Below are 27634 nucleotides of genomic sequence, written 5' to 3' on the forward strand. Positions count from 1 at the left end.
TTTGGTATGTTAGTCCGCCCATTAAATGAACACCTAAATGTAACATAATTTGTGTTAACGTGCTTGTGCCAACGCAGTGCAACAGTGTGAACCCAGCCTGAGGCTGCATTCTCACTACAGAAGTACATAAACGCATGCAAAATCATGCAATTTTGCGCTCGTTCACAAATCTCTGTGTGTCACAATTGTTAGTGGCATCCCAAACTTGGCAAACAAGATGAAAAATGTGCAACAACTTGTACATTTTAATAAATACCTTGTTTTATTTGCACACAGTAATACAATCTAACACTGTATATCTATCACTGTAACTGTCATTTTCTTGGTGCACTTGCTTTGCACAGGAAGAGAGGCATGGTGCCATCAGCAGCATAGCTTAAAGTTTTTACAGCACAAGACATTGCCTGAGACTATTTATCTACAAATTGCGGAGGCCACTGTTCATTTAAAGTGGTTGTAAAATCTTACATATACCCAGTGAAGTGCATAGCCACAGATGATAAACCGAGATTAAACAAATCCCCCTACATAAGTTTTACTTGTTTATCTGCAATCTTCTCTACACCGCTTCAAAAGGGCAGAAAGTGTTAAAATCTTTCTTCATCTGTCAGGAGCACAGAGGAGGGGGCAGAGAGGCTGCAGTAACTGTGTGAGAGGTGATTGGAGGAAAGGTACACACCCCCACTCCACATAGCAGAAGAACTGTGTTCTGAATAGACATGCAGTCTGCTGAGCCCTTCCCCCCCTACACAGAGGAACTAAGCACCAGAGAGAAACAACATTTAGGCTGGCCATACATGCTTCAAATCTCGCTGGTTCCTGTTGAATCATAATGGGCAGGCTGAATGTACCAATGTATCGATTGATCAACTTTGGTACAACCAGCCTGCCAGATTTGCTTGTGATTATCGCTAGCGGCTATAGAAGTGTATTCTCCTGGCGGGGGTGGGCGGGAGGGATTTCCCCATCAGCACTGTCTGTGTTAATGGGGGATTCAACCTAATTTCTTTGCTGCAAGCCGTGGTTGCAGGAAAGAAATTCGAACCATCTATGGCTGGCCTTAGATCTTTGGAGAGAGATAAGTAAACACTACAGATATGTGCTTTGTTCAGATTCCATGACTGAGGTTTACAACTACTTTAAGATACCAAATTATGATTACCCATTTCACCATGTTGCTTCACAAAATAAGATTAATATGTGTGTGTGTGTGCATATAGTTTTTTTTTAAAAACCTAGCCTCTTACGTTTTTACTTATTCAATCTTTTTAAAAAATGGTAAACCTGCAAGCACTGAAGCATGGGTGTGGGTGCACAACCCCGAACACAGACAGTGTGAGCTCAGGGACATGCCTCCAGACCAAAATGGATGTCAAATTGGGAGCAACGGCTCTATTCGCGCAGTTGCTGAATCCCAAATGACATCATGGGGACTGCCTGCACAGGGATGCACGGAACACCTGTGCATCCCTCTACAGGTAAACATGGCCATGCAGAGGTGTATGCCTGGTGTGAAGAAGGCCTTGGGCCCCTTTCACACGTGCAGATCAAGCGGGTCCACCTGTCCATTTTTCAGGTAGACCCAATCGAACCACTCATTGTTCTCTATGGAGAGGCTGATGTAAATGGACATGTGTCTGTTGACACTCGCCTGCATCTAATCTGATCCAGTCTGCCAAAAACAGACAGATGAGGATCTGTTTCCCATCCATCTAGCATATTGGTTCGGAAGAGAGTTGGATGGAAATGGGCAGGTGGTCCGTTTCCATCTGACCGCCCCATAGAGAACAGCAAGCTGTGTCCATGTCTGCTCTGCATTAGCAGGGACCACACGGACTTGTCACCGAACAGATCCCGCACTGAGCAGGCGCATCTGTTGACGGAATTGTGAAATGGGCCTTAATGTGTTTTTTTTATATCTTTTTAACTTTTTTTTTTTTTAACGATCATATTTTTTAACATGATGTACTTTTTTTTGGCGCGGGGGGGTCTTTGATGAGGTATCAGAGGTCTAAGCAGACCCCATATCTCTTTTGAGACAGAGAAAGGAACTGAAGTAAGTCCCTTTCTCTGCAGCCTAAGCTGCACATTACATGAATGAATAAGGTGTCACTCCTTATTTATTCATGAACTGACACATAGTAACACACGGTTTACTAGGCTCAGGTATCAGTGGACACAGGAGCGATCGGTAGTGATCGCTGTCTGTGTCCACTGTAGTACAGGGAGGGGGCTGGTAAACCCATGTTTACCAAGCCCCCCCCCCCCCGCTCCCCAGCCTGTCAGCTGAGTATCGGGCAGCAGCTGTAGGTGATGTGAGGGGAGGGAGGGATGCCGTCCAGCAGCAGAGGATTGGTGGAGGGGGAGGATTTTTTTGATCCCCGCTAAGCCCCTGCAGCACCTCAAGTCGGTGGCAGAGGAGGAAAGCTGGCTTCCAAGGGTAGCTGCAGGGAATCAGGTTTGCTGGGGGGGGATAATCGGGGGGGGAGGGATTAGGGGAAAGGGAGCGCCGGGAGGTGGAGAGGCTGGGGACAGGGCAGCGGCAACAAGGGGGGTAGGGCGGTCACATTTGAGCTGAATAACTCTGATCAGCAGTATGTAATCCGCTGATCAGAGTTATAGGATTGTTCAACAGAGTCTGCTAAACAATTCTGCTATAAGTTTATGGTCACTAAAGTGACCATGAGCTTTATAGCAGAAGGAGAAATGAGGTGCCTACGGACCTGACTAGCTGGAAGCAGTGCTCTAGGGCCATACGGACCTGGCAGTGAAAGGGTTAATAAAACATGTTTTTAGACCTATTAGAACATCATAAACCTCAGATAGATATATATATATATATATATATATATATATTTATATATATATATATATATATATATATATATATATATCACAGTGATTGTTAGATGAATATAATGTAATATGATATATTTCATGTTGGTACATAGGGGTGTCCAAGACAAAGTCAAGATGTACAAATAGTTAAAAAAAAAAATGTGAGAAGATAAAAATACGGATACCGCTAGCAGTTGTTGACAGGTTTTTAAAGATGTAAGGTCTAAATCTGTCATTCTGATCATAATTTCCTAACTTTACTGCTAAGGTGGCTGTTTATGAATGTTTTGAAACAAGATTCATGCACCTTAAACCAAAAATTCACATTTTTCTATTTGGATTTGGCCTGCGATGTTAAGGCAGCAGATAAGCACAGATACGCAAAAATCTGCCATTACAGATGTACAGTGGATATAAAAAGTCTACACACCACTGTTAAAATGTCAGGTTTCTGTAATGTAAAAAAATGAGACAAAGATAAATAATTTCAGAACTTTTTACACATTTTAATGTGACCTATAAACTGTACAACTCAACTGAACAATAAACTGAAATCATTAAGGTGGAGGGAACTAAAACTAAAAAACTAAAATAATATGGTTGAATAGGTGTGCACACCCTTAAACTAATACTTTGTTGAAGCACCATTTGATTTTATTACAGCATTCAGTCTTTTTGGGTATGAGTCCATCAGCATGGCACATCTTGACTTGGCAATATTTGCCCACTCTTCTTTGCAAAAACACTCCAGATCTGTCAGATTGCCAGGGCATCTCCTGTTCACAGCCCTCTTCAGATCACCCCACAGATTTTCAATTGGATTCAGGTCTGGGCTCTGGCTGGGCCATTCCAAAACTTTAATCTTCTGGTGAAGCCATTCCTTTGTTGATTTGGATGTATGCTTTGGGTCGTTGTCATGCTGAAAGATGAAGTTCCTTTTCATGTTCAGCTTTCTATCAAGTTTTGTGCCAATATTGACTGGTATTTGGAACTGTTCATAATTCCCTCTACCTTGACTATCCCCCTGTTCCAGCTGAAGAAAAACAGCCCCAAAGCATGATGCTGCCACCACCATGCTTCACTGTGGGCATGGTGTTCTTTTGGTGATGTGCAGTGTTGTTTTTGCACCCAACATATCTTTTGGAATTATGGCCAGAAAGTTCAACCTTGATTTCATCAGACCATCACACATTTTCCCACATGCTTTCGGGAGACTTCAGATGTGTTTTTGAAAAATGTAGCCAGGCATGGATGTTAATCTTTGTAAGAAAAGGCTTCCATCTTGCCACTTTACACCATAGCCCAGACTATGAAGAACACGGGAGATTGTTGTCACATGTACCAAACAGCCAGTACTTGCCAGATATTCCTGCAGCTTTAATGTTGCTGTAGGCCTCTTGGCAGCCTCCCTGACTAGTTTTCTTCTTGTCTTTTCATCAATTTTGGAGGGATGTACAGTTCTTGGTAATGTCTCTGTTTTGCCATATTTTCTCCACTTGATGATGACTGTCTTCACTGTGTTCCGTGGTATATCTAATGCCTTGGAAATTCTTTTGTACCCTTCTTCTGACTGATACCTTTTAACAATGAGATCCCTCTGATGCTTTGGAAGCTCTCTGCGGACCATGGCTTTTGCTGTAGGATGCGACTAAGAAAATGTCAGGAAAGACCTACTAGAACAGCTGAACTTTATTTGGGGTTAATCGGAGGCACTTTAACCACTCCCTGCCCAGCCTATAGCAGAATATAGCAGAAAACGGCCGGCGGTGGTTCCGCTATCCTGACTGGACATCTGTGGGGGCGCGCAGCGATTAGTGGTGTGTCACTCTGACACTCCGATCATGGTAAGGAGCCTCTGACAGAGGCTCTTTACCACTTGATCAGCTGTGACCAATCACAGCTGATCACAGCGTAAACAAATTGCTGGTAATTGGCTTTTTTTCGGTTCGCGCTGACAGGGAGAGCCGATCGGAGAACCACAGCTGCAAATCAGTGCCCACCCCCCAAATCGCCAATCAGTGCCCATAAAAGTGCCAATCAGTAACGCCTGTCAGTGGTGCCCTTTAGATGCCCATCAAAAATGCCGGTCAGTACCTCCCATCAGTGTCGCCTATCAGTGCCACCTATTGGTGCCTATCAGCATAGCCTATCGGTGCCCATCAGTGCTGCATATGTGCTCATCAATTCTAAATATTAGTACCTCCTCATCAGTGCCCATTAGTGCAACCTCATCAGTGTCCGTCAGTGAAGGAGAAAACAAAATTTTATAACAAATGAAGAAAAAACAATAATTTTTCTTTTTTTTTTTTCGGTCTTTTTTAGTGTGTTTAGCAAAAAATAAAAACCCAGTGGTAATCAAATACCACCAAAGAAAGCTCTATTTGTTTGAAGAAAATTATAGAAATTTAGTTTGAGTACAGCGCTGTATGACAGCGCAATTGTCAGTTGACCGTGCAAAGTGTGACAGTGCTGAAAGCTGAAAATTGTCCTGGGCAGGAAGGGGTTAAAGTGCCCTGTATTGAACTGGTTAAATAATAGCAGGTGTGTACTGACGCCTATTTAACATGAGTTTGAATGTGATTGCTTATTTCTGAACACAGCTAGATCCCCAGGTATAAAAGGCTGTGAACACTTATGCAACCACATTATTTTAGTTTTTTATTTCTACTTCCCCCACGTGAAAGATTTCAGTTTGTCTTTCAATTGAGTTGTACAGTTTATAGATCACATTAAAGGTGGAAATAGTTCTGAAATGATTTACCATATTTTTCGCTCCATAAGACGCAGCTGACCATAAGACGCCACCTAGGTTTTAGAGGAGGAAAACAAGAAAAAGAATATTCTGAATCAAATGGTGTACTAAAATATTTACCATTACCCATGAAATGCAGCCTGACCTGTGCCAAAGAAATGCAGACTTACCAGTGCCAATAAAATGCAGCCCGACCTGTGCCATTATTGCAGCCCGACCTGTGCCATTATTGCAGCCCGACCTGTGCCATTATTGCAGCCCGACCTGTGCCATTATTGCAGCCTTACCATTGCCATCGCTTGGGCTGCTCTGTCTTCTATTTCGACAAGCCGGAAGATCGCCAGTCGCTCACGGGGGCTTGGGATGTCTTTCCTCCGCTCCCTTCCTCTCTTCCGGTACTAATGTGGCAGTGGCGGGGGGCAGTGCCTGATGTGCATTCGGACCTTAAGATGCAGAGACATTTACCCCTATATTTTTGGGGGAAAAATGCGTCTTATGGTCCAAAAAACACGGTATCTTTGTCTCATTTTTTTTTACATCATATAAACCTGACATTTTAACAGGGGTGTGTTAGACTTTTTATATTCACTGTTCCAGCAGGCAGAAGGAGCCATAGCACATGCTGGGGGCCCGGAATTTGACACACCAGGACTCCTGTAGTAAACAGCAATGCATCAAAAAAAAAAACAGATAGCTACCAGAAAGGTGGGTATACAATATATCATCTTTAATCAGCCTGTAATTATGGCTACCTGTCTCATATAAATTTGTTAGTTCAGTTTTAATTTTTTTTTTTTGTTTGTTTTTTCTAACTTTCATAATATCAACCCTGCCTCGTTGATGAAATGAACAAAACTCTAGTTTACAAACATTTTTGCATTTTTTTTTTTAACATGGCTATGCCCAGGCACAGGGAACAGTAAGGGGAATTTATTAATTTAAATCTCACATCCATTCCATTATGTTGCAATATAGACATGGCTTTACTTTAAGATTTTTTTTTTTGTCAGTTTAAAAATAACTTTTTGGTCCACTCCCAGGACAAACAAGACACACATATGATGCTCTTCATTTGCTGTAAAGGGTATTTCTTATTTCTTGGCACAGTGCAAGTACTGACAAAAACAGAACAAGGGGTTCCTTCCCCCACTAATAGAGAGCTTGCTCTTCGCTACTTTATTATTAGAATCTAAGCTATTGCTCTGGTCTTATTGAACAGAGTCTACAGCTCCAGTGAAAGGAAATTATCTGCCTGTTATCTTGTCCTTCATAATTAATTTGTTCTACAAAAGTGATGTTTGGGTTCTGACTCTCTCCCAGCAAGTATTGTTCTCTGAATCTGAGATAATCTATTTCTGGTTTTCTTTTTGTATGCAAAAATAGCATGTGTGCGTCAGCGCAAAGTCAGTTTCCTTTCTTAAGGAATTCAAGGGAGATTGTTTAGAGCTAATTGTAGGTCACAGCATTGTTTTCTGTTATCTCTAAATTGGTTCATTTGAGGCACTTACAAAGAAATGAAGGATCTATAATTTTTATCATAGATGTATTTTAAATGATAGAGGCAGAATATCAACCAAACATTCAGAAAATACACACGATACAAATGTTATAAATTGTGTTGCACTTCAGTGCGTAAAATAAGTATTTGATCCCCAAGCAAAACATGACACAGTACTTGGTGCAGAAACCCTTGTTGGCAAGCACAGAGGTAAGAGGTTTCTTGTAGATAGTGACCAGGTTTGCACACATCTCAGGATAGATTTTGGTCCACTCTTCTTTACAGATCTTCTCTAAATCTTTAAGGTTTCTTGGCTGTCGCTTGGCAACTTTAAAGTTTCAGCTTGCAACATATATTTTCTATAGAATTAAGGTCTGAAGACTGGCTAGCCCACTCCATGGCCTTAATGTGCTTCTTCTTGAGTCACTCCTTTACTGCCTTGGCAGTATGTTTTGGGTCATTGTCATGCTGGAAGACCCATCCATGACCCATCTTCAGTGTTCTGGCTGAGGGAAAAAGGTTCTCATGTAAGACTTTACAATACATTGCCCCATCCATTGTCCCATCAATGCGGCAAAATCAGTCTGCACCTTTAGCAGAGAAACCGCCCCAAAGCATTATGTTTCCACCTCCGTACTTGACTGTAGGGATTGTGTTCTTAGGGTCATGGTCAGCATTTTTCTTTCTCTAAACACAGCGAGTCCCCCCCTCAAGAAGGCACATGTACAGTCATGCAAATGAACATCTGAATGATTCGAAGAAGGATTGGGAGAAAGTACTGTGGTCAGATGAGACCGTGTTTCGAGGCAACAAAGGAGTGGCTCAAGAAGAAGCACATTAACCACATCCTGCCCAACCTATAGCGGAGTGAGGGCTGCAGCTATCCTGACTGGGCATCATATGACATCCAGCAGGATAAGCCGCTTGTGCGTGTCCCTGGGGGAGCGCAGCACGGCGATCAGTGGTGCGGTGTGTCGATCCGACCCACCGCATCTCCGATCTAGGTAAAGAGCCTATGACGTAGGCTCTTTACCACCTGATCAGCTGTGTCCAATCACAGCTGATCACATGGTAACCAGGAAGTGCCGTTTATTGGCTTTCCTCTATTCGCGTTGACAGGGCGTGGGTAGAGGAGAACCGATCAGCGGCTCACCTGACAAGGGGGGGGGGGTCTGCGCTGATAATCAGTGCATTGATTATCCGTGCAGGCCCATCAGCCGTGCCTGCCAGTGATGCCCATCATTGCCCCACCAGTGATGCCCAGCAGTGCCTGCCAGGATTGTCAATCAGTGCCAACCTGTACCTACATACGATGCTAATTAGTACCCATCGGTAATGCCCAGTATTGAAGTGGTTAAAGCTGTTGTATACCGCTGGAAAACTTTTTTTTTTTCTTTTTTCTTCCTGCAAGGCAAAGGCATCGCATACTAGCACATTATGTGAAACTTTCCTTAAAACAAAGCTGTTGCAGCCACTTCTATTTTCACCTATCATGCTCCCGGGTTCGCAGGCTCCGGCTCTGTGATTTGCCAAAGCCGCGATGACGTCACTCTCGTGCATGCGGCAAGAGCCGCCGTTTATGGCACAGGGCTTGGAAGGAACAGCACCCGTGGCCAATTCCTTCGGGGTGTATGCTCCAGCGATGTCACTGGCTGCATGTAATGTGAATATCTCCTAAACGGTGCACGTTTAGGAGATATTTACATTACGTATAGCTAAGCCTTATTATAGGCTTACTTCTTGGTAAATGACAGCAGAGGAAGTTTACTTCCTCTTTAAGGTCATGGAGTGGCCTATCAGTCTCCAGGCCTTAATCCTTTAGAAGATTTAAGGAGCAAGCTGAAACTTGGAGACAGCCAAGAAACCTTAAAAGAGAAGTATGGGTTTCCTTTTTTTCGCTTAATCCTAAACCTTATGAGCTGCTAGTATCTAAAAATCTTTCCTGCCCTCTGGGAAGTGCCCCGTTTCTGTTAAAATAGAGTTAAATTACCTGTGGGAGGGTCTACAGACTTTCTTGAAGCATCATACCGACAATGGGAAGTCTGGATCCACCCCCTACCTATCATCTTGATTGATTTGGGCTCTCTGCTAGTTCCCAAGACTTAATACAACACACAGAGCTACTCTCCTCCTTCCCTCCTCCTCCCTCCCCTCTCCCTCCTCCGTGTTGTAGACAGGCAATCTGAAAACACATTCAGGAAAGCAGCAGGCATTAGTGAGTGTAGAAGTCAGGGATAATGCTCTGTATGGTGTATTATATTCTACCTTCCTGCTGAAATTATAATGCAAACAATGGGGATGATGGGACACTATAGGCATACTAGGGATGACAGTAGTGGATAGGAGTACTGGGGATGGGGATGATGGGCCTCTATAGGCATACTAGGGAAGACAGTAGTGGATAGGAGTACTGGGGATGGGGATGATGGGACTCTATAGGCGTACTGGGGATGACAGGACTGTATAGGAGTACTGGGGGTGGGGATGACAGGACTGTATATGAGTACAGGGGATGGGGATGACAGGACTGTATAGGAGATGGGGATGATGGGACGGTATAGGAATACAGGGGATGGGGATAACAGGACTGTATAAGAGTACTGGGGATGACGGACTGTATAGGAGTACTGGGGATGACGGACTGTATAGGAGTACTGGGGATGACGGACTGTATAGGAGTACTGGGGATGACGGACTGTATAGGAGTACTGGGGATGACGGACTGTATAGGAGTACTGGGGATGACGGACTGTATAGGAGTACTGGGGATGACGGACTGTATAGGAGTACTGGGGATGACGGACTGTATAGGAGTACTGGGGATGACGGACTGTATAGGAGTACAGGAGGTGACAGGACTGTATAGAAATACAGGGGATGGGGATGACAGGACTGTATAGAAGTACAGGGGATGGGGATGACAGGACTGTATAGAAGTACAGGGGATGACGGGACTATATAGGAGTACTGGGGATGATGGGACTGTATAGGAGTACAGGGGATGGGGATGATGGAACTGTATAAGAGTACAGGGGATGGGGATGATGGGAGTACTGGGGATGGGGGGTGTCAGGGCTGGGCTCAGCCCTTCCTTCTCAAAGCTGGCTGCTAATTGCCAGCTCCCATCTCCCACAGTGACTCACCTGTTGATGATATCCTGCTCATCAGGCCTGCCTACTTAAGCCGTCCAGCCCAGATGATCTCTGCCTTTGCCTTGGTCACATCTCTATAGACGCTCTCCTGTGTTCCTGTTAAAGACTTGCTTGGCTGACATTGCTTCTGGCTCCAGATTCTGCTTGCTGTTCTACTACACTGGCTCCCTGACGCTTTGGCTTGTCTGACTATCCGTTCTGGTTCCTGAACTCTGGCTATGTTTTCACTAAGTTTACTCTGTTTACCTTTTTTATTATTATTAAACAAGTGTGATTTAACTGTACTTCTGTCTCAGTCTGATTCATGGTTTCTGACAGTAGGTGAATGCCATGAATTCAGAAGATGCAGTCAATCCACTCGTTGGTAATATTTTTTCCAGATTGGATGAGCAGGATCACCGCATGGATCAGTTTGCCTTGGCGTTACAAACGCTCCTGAGTTGCACGGCTTAACTGGAATCTCCTACTGTGGCTGCTCCGGTACAATCTGTGTTGCAGGCCGTCCCTGCTGTTGCTCCAGTCTCTGTACAGGCACCCGCCTTGAGTATTACCTCTATAAGAGGTATGTCTGGTTCCGCTCCGCTTCCCCAGCGATTTGGGGGCAATTCTGTCCAATGCAGCGGGTTTCTCAAACAGGTTGAGATATGCTTTGAGATGCTGCCCCAGGCGTTTCCCACGGACAGAAGCAAAGTAGGTTTCGTGATATCTTTGCTTTCTGAGAGAGCCTTGACCTGGGCAAGACCCTCTATGTGAGACACAAAAATCTGTTGTCTTGAGTTACCCTGAATTTGTGGCTCCTTTTTAAAAGGGTATTTGACGTTCCCGCATGCTCCGCTTCTGCTGCCAAGTGCATCATGTCCATCAGAGTACGAGAACTGTTGCCAATTACGGCGTTGAATTCCGTACTCTGGCAGCAGAGGTTGAGTGGAACAATGAGGCCCTCGTGGCTCCTTTTACTCATGTTCTCTCGGATACCATCAAGGATGAGATAGCAGCCCGAGATATACCCACTGAGCTGGAGAAGTTGATCACGTTGCCATCCTCATTGACTCCAGACTCAGAGAAAGACTCCCTTTTCAGGAGCACTTGCGGAAGCCTCCTGTACATTTGTCTCTGAACTTTGTAGTCCTACTCTTGCCTCCCTCACCTCCCATGCCTCCTGGTACCGAGTTGGTCTGTGAAGATGAGCTCATGCACTTGGGCTTCACGCGTCTCTCGGCGGATGAGAGAACCCTTAGGAGCAGGGAGAGATTGTGCCTTTATTGTGGCCACGCAGGTCACTTTTTGAAGTCTTGTGCTACCCGTCTAGGGAACGCCCGAACCTTGAGGTCTTGTCACGGACAGACCTTAGGTGGTGTTGTTTCATCACCAGTTATCCAGAAGGATAAGCCCCTGGTTTCGATTACCCTTTCTTGGGTTGAGTCATCCGTCAAGATACAGGCTGTAATAGACTCTGAGGCTGCAGGCCTGTTCATTGATGCTATTTTTATATCGAAGCACTCAATTCTGTTGCGGCTGCATGACAGTCCACTTGCCATTGAGGCTCTTGATGGGAGACCTCTATAGCCTGCCCATGTGACTCATGAGACTGTTCCTTTGTCCATGGCCGTAGGGGCTCTTCACCGTGAGATAATCCAATTCCAAGTTATTTCTTCACCTAAGTTTCCACTGGTTATTGGTTATCCTTGGTTACAGAGGCACAACCCTTCTTTTGATTGGCTCCGCGCTGAGGTCCTCTCCTGGTCGCCACAAAGCAGTAAGTCATGCTTCCAGAAGGTAATCAAAGTTCTGTGCACCTCTTCACACTCCTCGCTGTCGGAGGAGTACAGCAAATTTAGTTATGTCTTTGACAAAGGTCAAGCTGGTAGTTTGCCTCCACACCGGCCGTATGATTGTGCAATTGACCTTCAACTTGGTGCCATACCTCCTCATGGCCAGGTTTACCCTTTGTCGGTCTTGGAGGATAGGGCCATGGAGGAGTATGTTGCAGACGCACTTTCTCAAGGTTTCATCCGCAAATCCTCAACTCCTGCTGGTGCTGGTTTCCACTTTGTGAAGAAGAGTGGTGAACGGAGACCTTGTATTGATTTATAGGGGTCTCAATCGTTTCACGATTAAGAATGCCTATCCGATTCCGTTGATTACGAAGTTATTTGACCTCCTCAAAGGGAGCAACGGTTTTCATGAAGCTTGATCTGAGAGGGGCATACATTCTCGTGAGGATTAAGGAGGGCGACAAGTGGAAAACTGCGTTTAATACCAGAGCAGGCCATTATGAGTACCTCATAATGCCTTTTGGCCTTTGTAACTGGAAATGGAGCGAGTACAAAGAAGGTCAACAAAGCTAATAAAGGGTCTGGAGGATCTTAGTTATGAGGAAAGGTTGCGAGCACTGAACTTATTCTCTCTGGAGAAGAGACGCTTGAGAGGGGATATGATTTCAATATAAAAATACCGTACTGGTGACCCTACAATAGAAATAAAACTTTTTCGCAGAAGAGAGTTTAACAAGACTGGTGGCCACTCATTAAAATTAGAAGAAAAGAGGTTTAACCTTAAACTACGTAGAGGGTTCTTTACTGTAAGAGCGGCAAGGATGTGGAATTCCCTTCCACAGGCGGTGGTCTCAGCAGGGAGCATCAATAGTTTCAAGAAACTATTAGATAAGCACCTAAATGAACACAACATACAGGGATATACAATGTAATACTGACACATAATCACACATAGGTTGGACTTGATGGACTTGTGTCTTTTTTCAACCTCGCCTACTATGTAACTATGTAACGCCCCGGCAGTTTTCCAGGAATTTATTAACGATGTCCTCCGAGATTTGTTGCAGTTATGTGTGGTGGTTTATCTCGACGATATCCTCATATTTTCCAAGTCCCTGGAGAGCCATCACACAGATGTCTGTCGTGTCCTTCAGAAACTAAGAGAGAATAATCTATATTGTAAATTGGAGAACTGCGAATTCCATTGTGAACAGGGTAAATTCCTGGGTTATATCATTTCCACTGCTGGTTTTTCTATGGACCCAGAGAAACTTTCAGCAGTCCTACAGTGGCCCCGACCCGTGGTTTTACGCCCGCTGCAGCGTTTTCTTGGCTTTGCCAACTATTATCGGAAGTTTATTCGTAACTTCTCGTCTCTTGTCAAGCCCCTGACTGATATGACTAGAAAGGGCGGTAACCCACAGAGTTGGTCTCCAGAGTCCATTAAGGCCTTTGAGAGTCTCAAGGCTGCCTTTGTTTCTGCTCCTGTGTTGGCACATCCTGATCCTATGTTACCTTTTTATCCTTGAGGTTGATGCTTCTGAGACTGGAGTTGGCGCCCTTCTGTGTCAACGTCTTACCTCTGTGAGCGCTATGCATCCTTGTGGCTACATTTCCAAGAAATTGTCACCTGTGGAGTGCAATTACGAGATTGGTGACAGAGAGCTGTTAGCGTTCATTTTAGCCCTGAAAGAATGAAGACATCTCCTCGAAGGTACCACTGTGCGGTTCTCATTCTTGCTGACCATAAGAATCTCACATTCTTGTCTGAGGCGATGGGCTCTTTTCTTGTCAAGTTTCAATTACATTGTCTCATTCTTACCCAGTACTAACAATGTTAGGGCTGACGCTTTGTCACAACAATTTTCCTCCACTTCCAAGATGGAGTCGGTTCTGGTTCCTGTGATTCCTCCTGATCGTATTCTGGCTACAGTTCGCACCAGTCTCACTTCTCCTCTGGGTGACAAAATTCTTGCTGCTCAGGTCCATGCTACTCCTGAGAAACCTTGTGACCGCTGCTTTGTCCCAGACAGTCTCTGTACTGCCATGCTCCAGTCTTACCATTCTCCCAAGGCTGCTGTCCACCCTAGGAAGAATCAAATCTTTTGGGCCATTTCTCAACAATTCTGGTGGCCTAGTCTACGTGCTGATGTAACCGCCTTTGTAGCTGCCTGTTCCGTGTGTGCTCAGAGTAAGACTCCACGGCACCTTCCAGTTGGGCCTCCTACAACCCATACCCAATTGAGAGAGGCCCTGGACCCACCTGTCCATGGATTTCATTGTGGAGTTTCCCAAATCCCAGGGCAATGCAGTTATCCTTATGGTGGTTGACCGGTTCTTGAAAATGTCCCATTGTATTCCACTTAAGAAGTTGCCCACTGGCTTCCATTTTTGCTCGGGAGATCTTTCGCTTACATGAGCTACCCAAGGTGATTATCTCGGATGGGTAGTCTGTTTGTGTCCTGGTTCTGGCGAGCTTTTTGTGCACAGTTGGGAATTTAGCTTGCTTTCTCCTCTACGTATCACCCACAGTCTAATGGGGCTGCAGAATGAGCCAGTCAGTCGTTGGAGCAATTCCTATGTTACTATATTTCTGGTCAGACCTCTTACCGTGGGTGGAGTTTGCTCACAATGGTGCCTTCAATTCTGCTTCCCGATTGTCCCCGTTTATGGCGAACTATGGTTTCCAACCTTCCATGTTGCCTGACTCATTTGTTCCGCAGAGTATTCCTGCGTTAGAGGAGCATCTCCATGGTCTTCGTTCCACTTAAGCACAAGTCCAGGAGGCTTTGCGACATGCTAATGATAGGTACAGACTCCATGCTGACCGCAGACGCCTTGCCTGCGCCTTCCTACCAGGTTGGGGACAGGGTCTGGCTGTCATCTTGCAACCTCCGACTTTGTGTTCCCTCTCTGAAGTTGGCACCTCGGTTTATTGGGCTTTTCCATATTCTTTGCAGGATTAAACCAGTGGGTTACTCATTAGACCTTCCTTCTAATATGCGTATCTCGAATGTATTTTATGTCTCCTTATTAAGGCTTTACCACATCGGTGCCTCATCCTCACCCTGTACAGGTTGAGAACCATGAGGAGTATGAAGTACAGTCCATTGTTGACTCCCGTAGGTTCCATAGACGCATGCAGTACCCGGTGCATTGGAAAGGGTAACGTCTGGAGGAATACTCTCTTGGGTCTCGTCTTTGGACGTACATGCCCCTGTTCTCCGTGATTTCCATAGACATTTTCCCCTCAAGCCCGGTGGTCCTCCGAGGCGGGAGGGGGTCATTGAGGAAGATGTACTGTCAGGTTAAGCCGTCCAGCCCAGTTGATCTCTGCCTTCGCCTTAGTCACATCTCTAGAGACGCTCTCCTGTGTTCCTGTTAAAGACTTGCTTGGCTGACATTCCTTCTGGCTCCAGATCCTGCTTGCTGGTCTATGCTCATTTCTGGCTCCCTGACGTTTTGGCTTGTCTGACTATCCGTTCCAGTTGCTGAACTCTGGCTGTGTTTTGACTACGTTTACTCTGTTTACCTTTTTTATTATTATTAAACAAGTGTTATTTAACTGTACTTCTGTCTCAGTCTGATTCATGGTTTCTGACAGGGGGATAGGGATGACATCAGTGCAGAGGGATGGTGGGGGGATGGGATCAGTGGTAGAGGGATGGTGGTGGGGGGGATGGGATCAGTGACAGAGGGATGATTTGTATGTACAATAAAGGAGACTCTGGGGACATATCGGGGGTCACTTTAGATGCGGGGGAGTTGTCAGTCTCCCTTCCTATGTACTGTTCACAGGTATGCTCTCTCCACATAGCACTGTGTTCATTTCAGAGAACAGACACAGGGCACAGGTCACTATGCTCCTTATCATGTCTCCTCTTCTGATAAACAGTGGGGACTGAAAGCATTCAGACCCCCTTAAATTTTTCACTCTTTGTTATATTGCAGCCATTTGCTAAAATCATTTAAGTTCATTTTTTTCCTCATTAATGTAAACACAGCACCCCATATTGACAGAAAAACACAGAATTGTTGACATTTTTGCAGATTTATTAAAAAAGAAAAACTGAAATATCACATGGTTCTAAGTATTCAGACCCTTTGCTCAGTATTTAGTGGAAGCACCCTTTTGATCTAATACAGCCATGAGTCTTTTTGGGAAAGATGCAACAAGTTTTTCACACCTGGATTTGGGGATCCTCTGCCATTCTTCCTTGCAGATCCTCTCCAGTTCTGTCAGGCTGGATGGTAAATGTTGCAGTCACGGAGTTGTTGTGAAGCCACTCCTTCGTTATTTTAGCTGTGTGCTTAGGGTCATTGTCTTGTTGGAAGGTAAACCTTCGGCCCAGTCTGAGGTCCTGAGCACTCTGGAGAAGGTTTTCGTCCAGGAAATCCCTGTACTTGGCCGCATCCATCTTTCCCTCAATTGCAACTAGTCGTCCTGTCCCTGCAGCTGAAAAACACCCCCACAACATGATACTGCCACCACCATGCTTCAATGTTGGGACTGTATTGGACAGGTGATGATCAGTGCCTGGTTTTCTCCACACATACCGCTTAGAATTAAGGCCAAAAAGTTCTATCTTGATCATCAGATCAGAGAATCTTATTTCTCACCATCTTGGAGTCCTTCAGGTGTTTTTTTAGCAAACTCCATGCGGGCTTTCATGTGTCTTGCACTGATGAGAGGCTTCCGTCAGGCCACTCTACCATAAAGCCCCGACTGGTGAAGGGCTGCAGTGATGGTTGACTTTCTACAACTTTCTCCCATCTCCCGACTGCATCTCTGGAGCTCAGCCACAGTGATCTTTGGGTTCTTCTTTACCTCTCTCACCAAGGCTCTTCTCCCCCAATAGCTCAGTTTGGCCGGACGGCCAGCTCTAGGAAGGGTTCTGGTCATCCCAAATGTCTTCCATTTTTAAGGATTATGGAGGCCATTGTGCTCTTAAGAACCTTAAGTGCAGCAGAATTTTTTGTAATCTTGGTCAGATCTGTTTCTTGCCACAATTCTGTCTCTGAGCTTTTCAGGCAGTTCCTTTGACCTCATGATTCTCATTTTCTCTGACATGCACTGTGAGCTGTAAGGTCTTATATAGACAGGTGTGTGGCTTTCCTAATCAAGTCCAATCAGTATAATCAAACACAGCAGGACTCAAATGAAGGTGTAGAACCATCTCATGGATGACCAGAAGGAATGGACAGCACCTGAGTTAAATATATGAGTGTCACAGCAAAGGGTCTGAATACTTAGGACCATGTGATGTTTCAGTTTTTCTTTTTTAATAAATCTGCAAAAATGTCAACGATTCTGTGTTTTTCTGTCAATATGGGGTGCTGTGTGTATATTAATGAGTAAAAAAAATGAACCTAAATGATTTTAGAAAATTGCTGCAATATAACAAAGAGTGAAAAATTTAAGGGGGTCTGAATACTTTCTGTCCCCACTGTTACACGGTGCTATGTGTAGAGAGATTACCTGTGTTAATTTCTGAACATGAGAAGTGTTCAGTCACTCCCCCCATCGGCTGGAGGAGACGCTGACATGAACTTTGAATGAGTGAGGGGAGAGGGGGGGTGGTAATTCAGAGGACATAGGAAGGAACATCAAAGCCCAGTGGAGAGGTGTTGTAGTCTCGCAGAGGAGAGCTTGCAGATAGCCAGGGAAAGGTGAGGACTTCACTGCTTGTATCACACTGTCTCTGCTTCCGGCTTTTAGCTGAGGACATGCTACCATGAAAACGGAGGCAAGTGAAGAATGTGCTCGCTCTAGATAGCAGCCTGGGTGTGCACCTCTTCACCAGGCACCCAAGAAGAATCCAGTGGGACAATGCCACGACTGTTTCTTACACCATCCATCAAGGAGGCACCAGAAGTTGCACCACACACAAAGAAACAGACTTGTTCCTGTCTTGGGCAGAACCACATTTTCCAGCCCTGTGTACTATTCACATGTCAGGCGTGGAAAATGTGCTGATGAGTTCTTTATACTTGAATATTTCAAGCCCTTTTCTGCAGGCGGCAGATGCCAGAAGTGTATCAGATTGAAAAAAAACAAGCTGTACAGATTTGTTGTAGGGGCCTCGTACCTTCAGAAAATGGATGCTTTGGTGACACTGTGAGATCACGGAAAGTGAAGAAGTGTTGTACGAACTGTGAGGTTGTAAAGGTGATTGTGCATTGGAAGCCTCTAGTACTGCTGCTAGCTGAAGCAGGAAGTGCCGTTCTGGTAAAGAGAGTACAGATAGGACAGTAAACACTAAGAGGTATTGCAGACCGGAGGTTGAGCATGTTCAATGAGGTTGTATAGCTAAATGGGTGAACAATCTTCCATTGCTTCAGAGCGGAAACAGGAAATGCTGTTCTCTTTGCATATTATTATTATAAGTACTTGCATAGCGCCATAAATTTACGCAGCGCTTTATACATATATTGTACATTCACATCAGTCCCTGCTCTCAAGGAGTTTGAAATCTAAGGTCCCTAACACATTCATTCATACACACACTAGGACCAATTTAGACAGGAGTTAATTAACCTTCCAGCATGTCTTTGGTTTGTGGGAGGTAACCGGAGGAAACCCATGCAGGCAAAGGGAGAACATACAAAACTCCAGGCAGGTAGTGCCGTGGTTTGGATTTGAACCAATGACCCTACTGCTGCCAAGTGGAAGTGCTAACCACTTAGCCACTGTGCTGCCTAAGGATTTTAAATAATTATAATCCTTAGTAATATATAAAATATATATAACCACTTCATTACAGGGCACTTATACACCTTCCTGTCCAGACCAATTTTCAGCTTTCAGCGCTGTCGCACATTGAATGACAATTGCGCTGTCATGCTACACTGTCCCCAAACAAAATTTTTATCATTTTGTTCCCACAAATAGTTTTCTTTTGGTGGTATTTGATCACCTCTTTCATTTTTATTTTCTGCTAAAAAAATAAATGTTTTTTATTTGTTTCAGTTACAAAACTTTGTAAATAAGTAAGTTTTCTCCTTCACTGATGGGCACTGATAAGGCGGCACCGATGAGGTGGCACCAATGAGGTGGCATGATGGGCACTGATGATGGGCACTAATATGTGGCACTGATAGGTGTCACTGATATGTGGCACGGATGGGTACAGACGGGCATGGATAGGCGGCACGGATGGGCACTGATAGGTAGCATGGATGGGCACTGATAGGCGGCACGGGTGGGCACTGATAGGAGGCATGGATGGGCACTGATAGGTGGCACTGTTGTACTGTTATGTATGGTACTGATGGGTGCCAATCAGTGCCAAACAATAATGCCTGCCAATCAGTGATGCCCATTGTGGGCACTGATTGGCATCCATTGTGGGCACTGATTGGCATCCCTGGTGGTCTAGGGTGGCATACCTTGTGGTGACTTCCCTGGTGGTCCTAGTAGCGTCCCTGGTGGTCCAGTGTGGGCATCCTCGGGGGGGCTGTGCTGATAATCAATCAGCACAGACCCCCCTGTCAGAGGAGCAGCCGATCGGCTCTCCTCTACTCGCGTCTGACAGAGTGTGCTGTATATATGTTCTTCAAAAAAGTTTTTGAACTTTTTTCTTTTTTAACTAAGTATTTATATATATGGAAGACCCATATATGTATGTATGTATGTATGTATGTGTGTGTGTGTGTGTGTGTGTGTGTGTGTATATATATATATACATTTTTCATTTATTGCATGCTTCCTTCAGATGCCATTGCCGTTTTAAACTTTAGTACATAGTGGAAGTCCTCTGTGGACTCATTCCTGTAACATGTCTTCTTTAGGGAAGTGTGGAAAAGCTCATTTGATGATGTTGTCATTTGTGCTGCCCAGCAGATGTTTCAGTTTGTTTACAATTCTTTTTTGTTTTTGTAGACCCCAACTTTGTGAGAACATTTCTTACGACATATAGATCATTCTGCAAACCCCAGGAACTTCTGAGCCTTCTCATAGAAAGGTAAGTGATATTTCCTAGCAGTATAATGGATCTGTCTGAATGGCAGGCTTGGGTTTCAGATGTGGGAAGGGTATTATTTTATGGCTCTACCTCTAACTGTGTCTTTTAATGCATGTAGGATAGAATTGTTTCACTACTTCAATTACAGAGCCCACTCTAGAGAACCAGCTGCTTGTTGCATGAGCAGATGTAGTGCAGCAGATCTTGGTACGTTTAGTTATTTGACTGGAGATTATAGATGCGATTTCAAGCATGTTCTCCAGTAGTATATAGTCATGGCTGCAATTGTTTAAGTATTGCAGAACACTTTTTAATGAAATTCACGGAGTTAGTGTTACTCCTATCATTCTTACACACAGCTCCTCCTAGTGGCTGCATCTCCTGCACCATCAAGGGTCAAATGTTTGACACTGGCAGTCCTGTTTCAATTTACCGTTGACGCCTGTTCACTGTTCTGGACTTTTCTACAAGGTGTTATTAACATTCTCCCCTGCCAAGACTCTATGGTACCTTAATCTAGTTCTGTCTATCCTTACAAGCCCTCTGAGCCCTTTTGCAGTTGTCATCACTTTGATTTGGAGGCTGTTGGGGCTAGCTACTCCATCCTGTAAGTCACGTTTCTTCATTCTCCACAGGGATGAGGCAAATTTGTGACTGCATCCTTTTCTGGCTTTACAAACCGGCCTTTTTTTAGTGTTGTCATTTCATATCAATGAAGACTTTGTTTTTACAACCGCATGCTTTTTTATACTATGAGGAAATTGTGCTACCCTTTTTTTGATGAACTCCTCCTTTTCCTAAGGAACGTTGTGAGATTGGTCAAGATTAACCTGCCTGCTACTGCACCCTTTTGTAATAACGGCCTGCATTTTATTTTTCTAGATCTACAGTAGTGACAATATTGCACATTGGATTTGTCAGGTTCTACCCCAGGTATATTCTGTTAAGGGATAGAAGGCACTGTTTACTGTCATTACTCATTCTATCAGAGCAGTACATGCTTCCAAGGGCCTTTTAGCACCAGGCATCTATTTTCTTGGTTTGCAAGGCTACTACTTGGTCCTCATTTTACAAGGTTCTTTTCCTGTAGATTTCAAACCTTTAGCTGATACCAGTTTTGGACTTGTGGTCCTAGAGGCAGTTATGCAATTCTGCTACACGATAATACTTAAGGCACAGAACAAAACACCACTCCAGGTGGGTCCACACTCAAACTGCCACATCCAGTACAGGTGCCGGTCCAGTTCACCTCTGCATGGTATAGTGTACTTTAACTAAAATAGATGACTGCATACTATTGCAAAGCCAAGCTTTTTATTGCATCAATTCAAGACAACATCCACAGACATGCAGCAAGGGAAGAAAGACTGCCAATGCAGTAGCACCTAATCATGGCATACTAACCAAATGGTACAGATGTATAAATACAGAATCGCTGCCATAATCGGAGCTGAACACAAACGCATCAGTCATCTTTGTTTCCTTGCTGCATGTCTGTCAATGTTGTCCTGAATAGATACAATAAAAAAAATGTTTTTATTTAACAGTGTGAGGTCATACATTTGAGTTCAATGATACTCAAAGGTTCCCTGTTGGTGACATTTTTTCCCTTATGTGTTTTAGGGACTGCTTTTGGACACCCTAGAAGTCTGCTGTGTCCTCCCATAAACACTAGATGAAAATGTTTTTTTTGTAAATATCGTGAAATAGTCTTCTCTCCTAAAATGGTGTTTTTGTGGTGTTCTCTGTATAATGCCATGTACACACGAGCGGAATTTCCGACAGAAAGAGTCCGATGGGAGCTTTCCATCGTATATTACGACCGTGTGTATGCCCCATCGGACTTTTTCTGTCGAAAATTCAGACGGACTTGGATAGAGAACATGTTCTATATTTTTTCCGATGGAACAAATTACTATCGGAAAAAACGCTCGTCTGTATGCTGTTCCGACGCACCAAAAACGACGCATGCTCTGAAGCAAGTACGAGACAGAAGCTATTGGCTACTGACTATTGAACTTCCATTTTCTTGTACTTGTTCTTTAAGCAGTTAGGGATATAACCTACAGTTCTTAAGTACAGTCAATGCAATATTTGAAGTTTCTAAAATAAAAATTCTGTAACTGGGTGAGCTTTGTCTTATTTGGATTTGTCAAAACTATATCTGATCTCTGGAATGTGTAAGTGTATAAAGACACTTTTTGATAAACCCTCCTGAAATGATTTAAACATGTTTTGTATTTAGGTTTGAAATACCAGAACCTGAACCAACTGAAGCCGACAGAATTGCCATGGAAAATGGAGACCAACCCCTTAGTGCAGAGTTAAAAAGATTTAGAAAAGAATATGTACAGCCTGTACAGCTAAGGTATGCTTTTCCTAGCTCATATTTTAACTACTATAAATATCATACCTTATTTTCTAAATAAAGAATCTATTTTTCTAAACCTATGTATATTTATTCTACATTGTATGTTTATTTACTCTACATCGCTGCTAAAAAACCCCTGGTGGACTTTCCCCAATTTAGGTATGGTTTTCCTTTTTCTATGTTGACAGCCAAAAAAAAATTCTAAGGCTGCTTTCACACTGGGGCGGTGGGGGCGTCGGCGGTAAAACAGCGCTATTTTTGCGGGCTTTCACACTGAACAAACAGTAGCGGCTGTTTTGGGTCGGTTTTCAGGCGGTATTTTTAGCACAATAACGCCTGCAAACCGCCCCAGTGTGAAAGGGCTCTAACACACACACGTTTTGTATCCACTAGACATCTGCGCTTCAAAACATGCAACGCGCTCCGAAATACCACTACACATATTGATCCAAAAAAATGGGTTGCAGCGCAGATCTTCCTTATTTGTGTTTCTTCAAAAGTACATAAAACATAGAAATGTATATGTATGTGTGTGTGTGTGTGTGTATATTTATATGTGTATATATATATATATATATATTTAAAAATAATGCAACACACAGCCATTAATGTCTAAACCGCTAGCAAAAAAAGTGAGTGAACCCTTAAGTGAAAATGTCCAAATTGAGCCCAATTAGCCATTTTCCCTCCCCGGTGACATGTGACTCGTTAGTGTTACAAGGTTTCAGGTGTGAATGGGGAGCAGGTGAGTTAAATTTGGTGTTATCGCTCTCACTCTCTTACTGGTCACTGGAAGTTCAACATGGCACCTCATGGCAAAGAACTCAATAAGGATCTGAAAAAAAGAATTGTTGCTCTACATAACGATGGCCTAGGCTAGAAACAAAGCGATTGACCGCACCTCAAGGATAAGGAAAATTGCTTTATTGGTATAAAAACATCCAACATGAAAAACCATTCAGGTTACAGCATCATGACAACACAGAGGGAAGCATGGTTGACGCGTTTCACAAAGAAATTTGTGGTGATGCTGTAACCTCGATGGTTTTACATGTTGGATGTTTTTATACCAATAAAGCAATTTTCCTTATCCTTGGAGTGCCGACAATCGTTTTGTCTCCTGCATCAGTTACCTAAATCATGGACTGGACCTGCACCTGATCATTAAGGTAGGTATTACTATAACCTGGAGCGGTGTTACTCCCGGTTTGTTGTTAGGCTATAAGAAGATTGCCAAGACCAGTGCACTTGCTCAGTGTCATAGTCAGAGGTTTTGTCTTTGGGAAATAGACTTACGAGTGCTGCCAGCGTTGCTGCAGAGGTTGAAGGGGTGGGGGGTCAGCATGTCAGTGCTCAGACCATACGCCGCACACTGCATCAAATTGGTCTGCATTGCTGTCGTCCCAGAAGGAAGCCTCTTCTACAGATGATGCACAAGAAAGCTTGTAAACAGTTTGCTGAAGACAAGCAGACTAAGGACATGGATTACTGGAACCATGTCCTGTGGTCTGATGAGACCAAGATAAACTTATTTGGTTCAGATGGTGTCAAGCGTGTGTGGTGAGGAGTACAAATACAAGCGTGTCTTGCCTACAATCAAGCATGGTGGCGGGAGGGTCATGGTCTGGGGCTGCATGAGTGCTGCCGACACTGGGGAGCTACAGTTCATTGAGGGAACCATGAATGCCAACATGTACTGAAACAGAGCATGATCCCCTCCTTTCGGAGACTGGGTCGCAGGGCAGTATTCCAACATAACGCCAAACACACCTCCAAGACAACCACTGCCTTGCTAAAGAAGCTGAGTGTAAAGGTAATGGACTGGCAAAGCATGTCTCCAGACCTAAACCCTATTGAGCATCTGTGGGGTATCCTCAGACAGAAGGTGGAGGAGCGCAAGGTCTCTAACATCCACCAGCTCCGTGATGTCGCCATGGAGCAGTGGAAGAGGACTCCAGTGGCAACCTGTGAACTCCATGCTCAAGAGGGTTAAGGCAGTGGTGGAAAATAATGGTGGCCACACAAAATATTGACACTTTGGGCCCAATTTGGACATTTTCACTTAAGGGTGTACTCACTTTTGTTGCCAGCAGTTTAGACATTAATGGCTGCATGTTGAGTTATTTTGGGGTGACAGCAAATTTACACTGTTATACAAGCTGTACACTCACTACTTTACATTGTAGCAAAGTGTAATTTCTTCAGTGTTTTCACCTGAAAAGATATAATAAAATGTTTACAAAAATGTGAGGGGTGTACTCACTTTTGTGAGATACTGTATATAACTTTTTTTTTTAGTTTAGCTTTTATGCAGAAAGCTTTTTTTCCGTTGAACAAAGGTTTTTATTGAGCAAAAGTGTATACATATTAAGCACAATAAACATACACTTACGGCTTCCATTTTGAGGTGATTGGGAAGTGTAGTCTCGGTACAATACATAATACAACCATTGTATGCTGGTAGGAACTTGTATAAGTACATGTGTCACTCGGTACATAATAAAAATATACAATATTAGCATGGTTTAGTATATTCATGTCAATAATCCTTACAATGATCATGTGCAGGTTTCAGATTCCTGTAGCCAACGATCCCATATTCTATTGTATTTTTCTGGGCAGCCTCTACAAAGAACATGTGATTTTGGAGTGTAAATTCTTCTCTGAGTGCGTCAAAGGTTTTGAGGGTCCCATCAGACAGCAGGTGGTGCATGTAGTAAATACTACCTATCTCAAGGTATTTAATAATATCGACTCTCTGTAGCAGCATGTTGGTCTGGGACTCAGAGGGTGCGAAACTGTCGATTGGCAGGATCTGAGATTTTCCCCAGTTGATTTTAAGTCCGGAGAACATCCCAAATTGTTCAGTCGTTTGGAGGGCAGTACGTAGGGAAGAGCCGGAGTCGGCTAGATATAGCAGGGTATCATCAGCATACATACTGATGCTTTCAGTCAGGGGAACCAGTCTCAGTCCTTTGATCTCTGGATTTGCTCGGATAGACATGGCAAGGGGTTCTGCAGCCAATGCATATAGTGGTGGGGAGAGTGGGCAGCCTTGTCTCGTGCCTCTACTGAGGTCAAACACCGGAGAGGGCCATCCTTTCGCCACCAACTTGGCTGTTGGGTTTTGATATAGTAATTGGACCCATCTGATGAACTTAGGTCCAAAATCATATCCCTCCAAGCATCTCCAGAGATATCCCCACTCCACTGAATCAAACGCTTTAGTTGTATCCAGTGTCACCACCACCCGTGTTCCGACATTGTCATGTATTGTCTGTTAATTTAATAAAGAGTTTCCGAAGGTTAAATGAGGTATTACAGCCAGGCATGAAACCAGCCTGGTCTGTGTGTATTAGGGACAGTATTACTTGCTTAAGGTGAATGGACAGTACCTTGGCTAGTATTTTAATGTCGACTCGTAGTAAGGAAATAGGGCGATAGGACTCTGGATATCCCAGATCTTTTCCCTGTTTGGGTATGAAGACTATTGTGGCCTCCCTCATAGATGGTCTTAGTGTAAGGGTCTATAATAGGTCATTGTAAAGGGCCAGTAGTTTAGGGGTGAGTATCTCCTTGAAGTGGGAGTAGAACTCTATAGGCAGGCCGTCCAAGCCCGGGGATTTGGATCTGGAAAATCTTGCAACAGCAGAAGCTATTTCTTCAGTTTTAAGAGGTGCCTCAAGAAGATTAACCTGGTCTTCAGTTAGTTGGGGGAATGAGACGCTCTCAAGGAAGAGATTCATGGGCTCTATAGCATCAGGGACTGTGGATGTGTATAGTTCCGTAAAGAAATCCCTGAACCTGGAAGTCAAACTGGGGGGGATCGGTGATTAGTTGGCCTCCAAGGCCCTGTAAGGTGATGACAACTGGGGGTCTGTCCTTGATATGTACTAGGTATGCCAGTAGTTGGCCAGCCTTTCCCCATGCTCAAAATGCTTCTGCCTGGTGAAAAATAGCTTCTGTCTAGCTTTCTCATACTGTAACTGGGTTACCACTCTAGTTTGTAGTTTGAGAAAGTTGGCGTGTATCGGGGATGGGTCAGTTGCATACGCTTGTTCTGTGGAGGAGAGCTCCATCGCTGCCTTGTCAAAGGCTCCCGCAGAGTCTGCCTTGATCTTATTAATGTGTGAAATTAACGTTGCGTGGGCATGTAGTTTGAAGGAGTCCCAGACTGCTGAAGGGGAGGCAGAGTGGTTGTTTTCTGCAAAGTACCGTCTCCACTAAATTGTGAGTTCATCGTCTTCGGGTAGTAACGACAGCCAAAACAGATTCAAGCGCCATGCCCTCAGTGGTTTGTCAAGGGGGTACTTAATGTGATCCAGTAGGGGCTATGGTCTGATAGTAACCTAGGACCAAATGTTGGTTCTAGGAGCCGTGGCGCGAGTCTTTGGGATATCAGGATGAAGTCAATGCGGGACATGGAGTTATGAGTGGATGAAAAACAGGAATAGGTGCGTGTGTGTGGAAACCGGTGTCCACTAGGTGAAAGGAGGAAATGAGTTTGGAGAACTTAGTATCCCTGGCTGTCCCCGCGGCCAACAATGGAGGCCTAAGTCTGTCAAGGGCAGTGTTTAACGTAGTGTTGAAATCCCCCAACCAGACTGCTTGTGTCGTGGTGTGCCGGGCCATAAATGAGAATCCTTCCATAATTATAGAGGCGCAGAATGGGGGAGGGACATAAAAGGCTAGAATAAGGAAGGGTTCCCCATACAGTGGGGCAAAAAAGTATTTAGTCAGCTACCAATTGTGCAAGTTCTCCCACTTAAAAAGATGAGAGAGGCCTGTAATTGTCATCATAGGTATACCTCAATTATGAGAGACAAAATGTGGAAACAAATCCAGACAATCACATTGTCTGGTTTTTGAAAGAATTTATTTGCAAATTATGGTGGAAAATAAGTATTTGGTCACCTACAAACAAGCAAGATTTCTGGCTCTCACAGACCTGTATCTTCTTTAAGAGGCTCCTCTGTCCTCCACTCATTACCTGGTATTAATGGCACCTGTTTGAACTTGTTATCAGTATAAAAGACACCTGTCCACAACCTCAAACAGTCACACTCCAAACTCCACTATGGTGAAGACCAAAGAGCTGTCAAAGGACACCAAAAACAAAATTGTAGACCTGCACCAGGCTGGGAAGACTGAATCTGCAGTAGTCAAGCAGCTTAGTGTGAAGACATCAACTGTGGGAGCAATAATTAGAAAATGGAAGACATACAAGACCACTGATAATCTCCCTCGATCTGGGGCTCCACGCAAGATCTCACCCCGTGGGGTC

The 27634-nt window shown here is 44.2% G+C and overlaps 1 protein-coding gene across 2 annotated transcripts in view; it reads left to right on the plus strand.

The window, feature by feature from the left end:
- SOS1 (SOS Ras/Rac guanine nucleotide exchange factor 1) overlaps window positions 1-27634 on the plus strand; it is a 519460-nt gene that overhangs the window by 294899 nt on the left and 196927 nt on the right. For both annotated transcript variants that reach the window (XM_073627668.1, XM_073627669.1), the window contains 2 exons: window positions 19898-19979; window positions 22225-22347. In XM_073627668.1, the coding sequence (XP_073483769.1) occupies window positions 19898-19979; window positions 22225-22347 (205 nt within the window). The remainder of the gene's footprint in view (window positions 1-19897; window positions 19980-22224; window positions 22348-27634) is intronic.

The sequence above is a fragment of the Aquarana catesbeiana genome, linkage group LG04 (assembly GCF_042186555.1).
Source record: "Aquarana catesbeiana isolate 2022-GZ linkage group LG04, ASM4218655v1, whole genome shotgun sequence".
Classification (NCBI taxonomy): domain Eukaryota; kingdom Metazoa; phylum Chordata; class Amphibia; order Anura; family Ranidae; genus Aquarana; species Aquarana catesbeiana.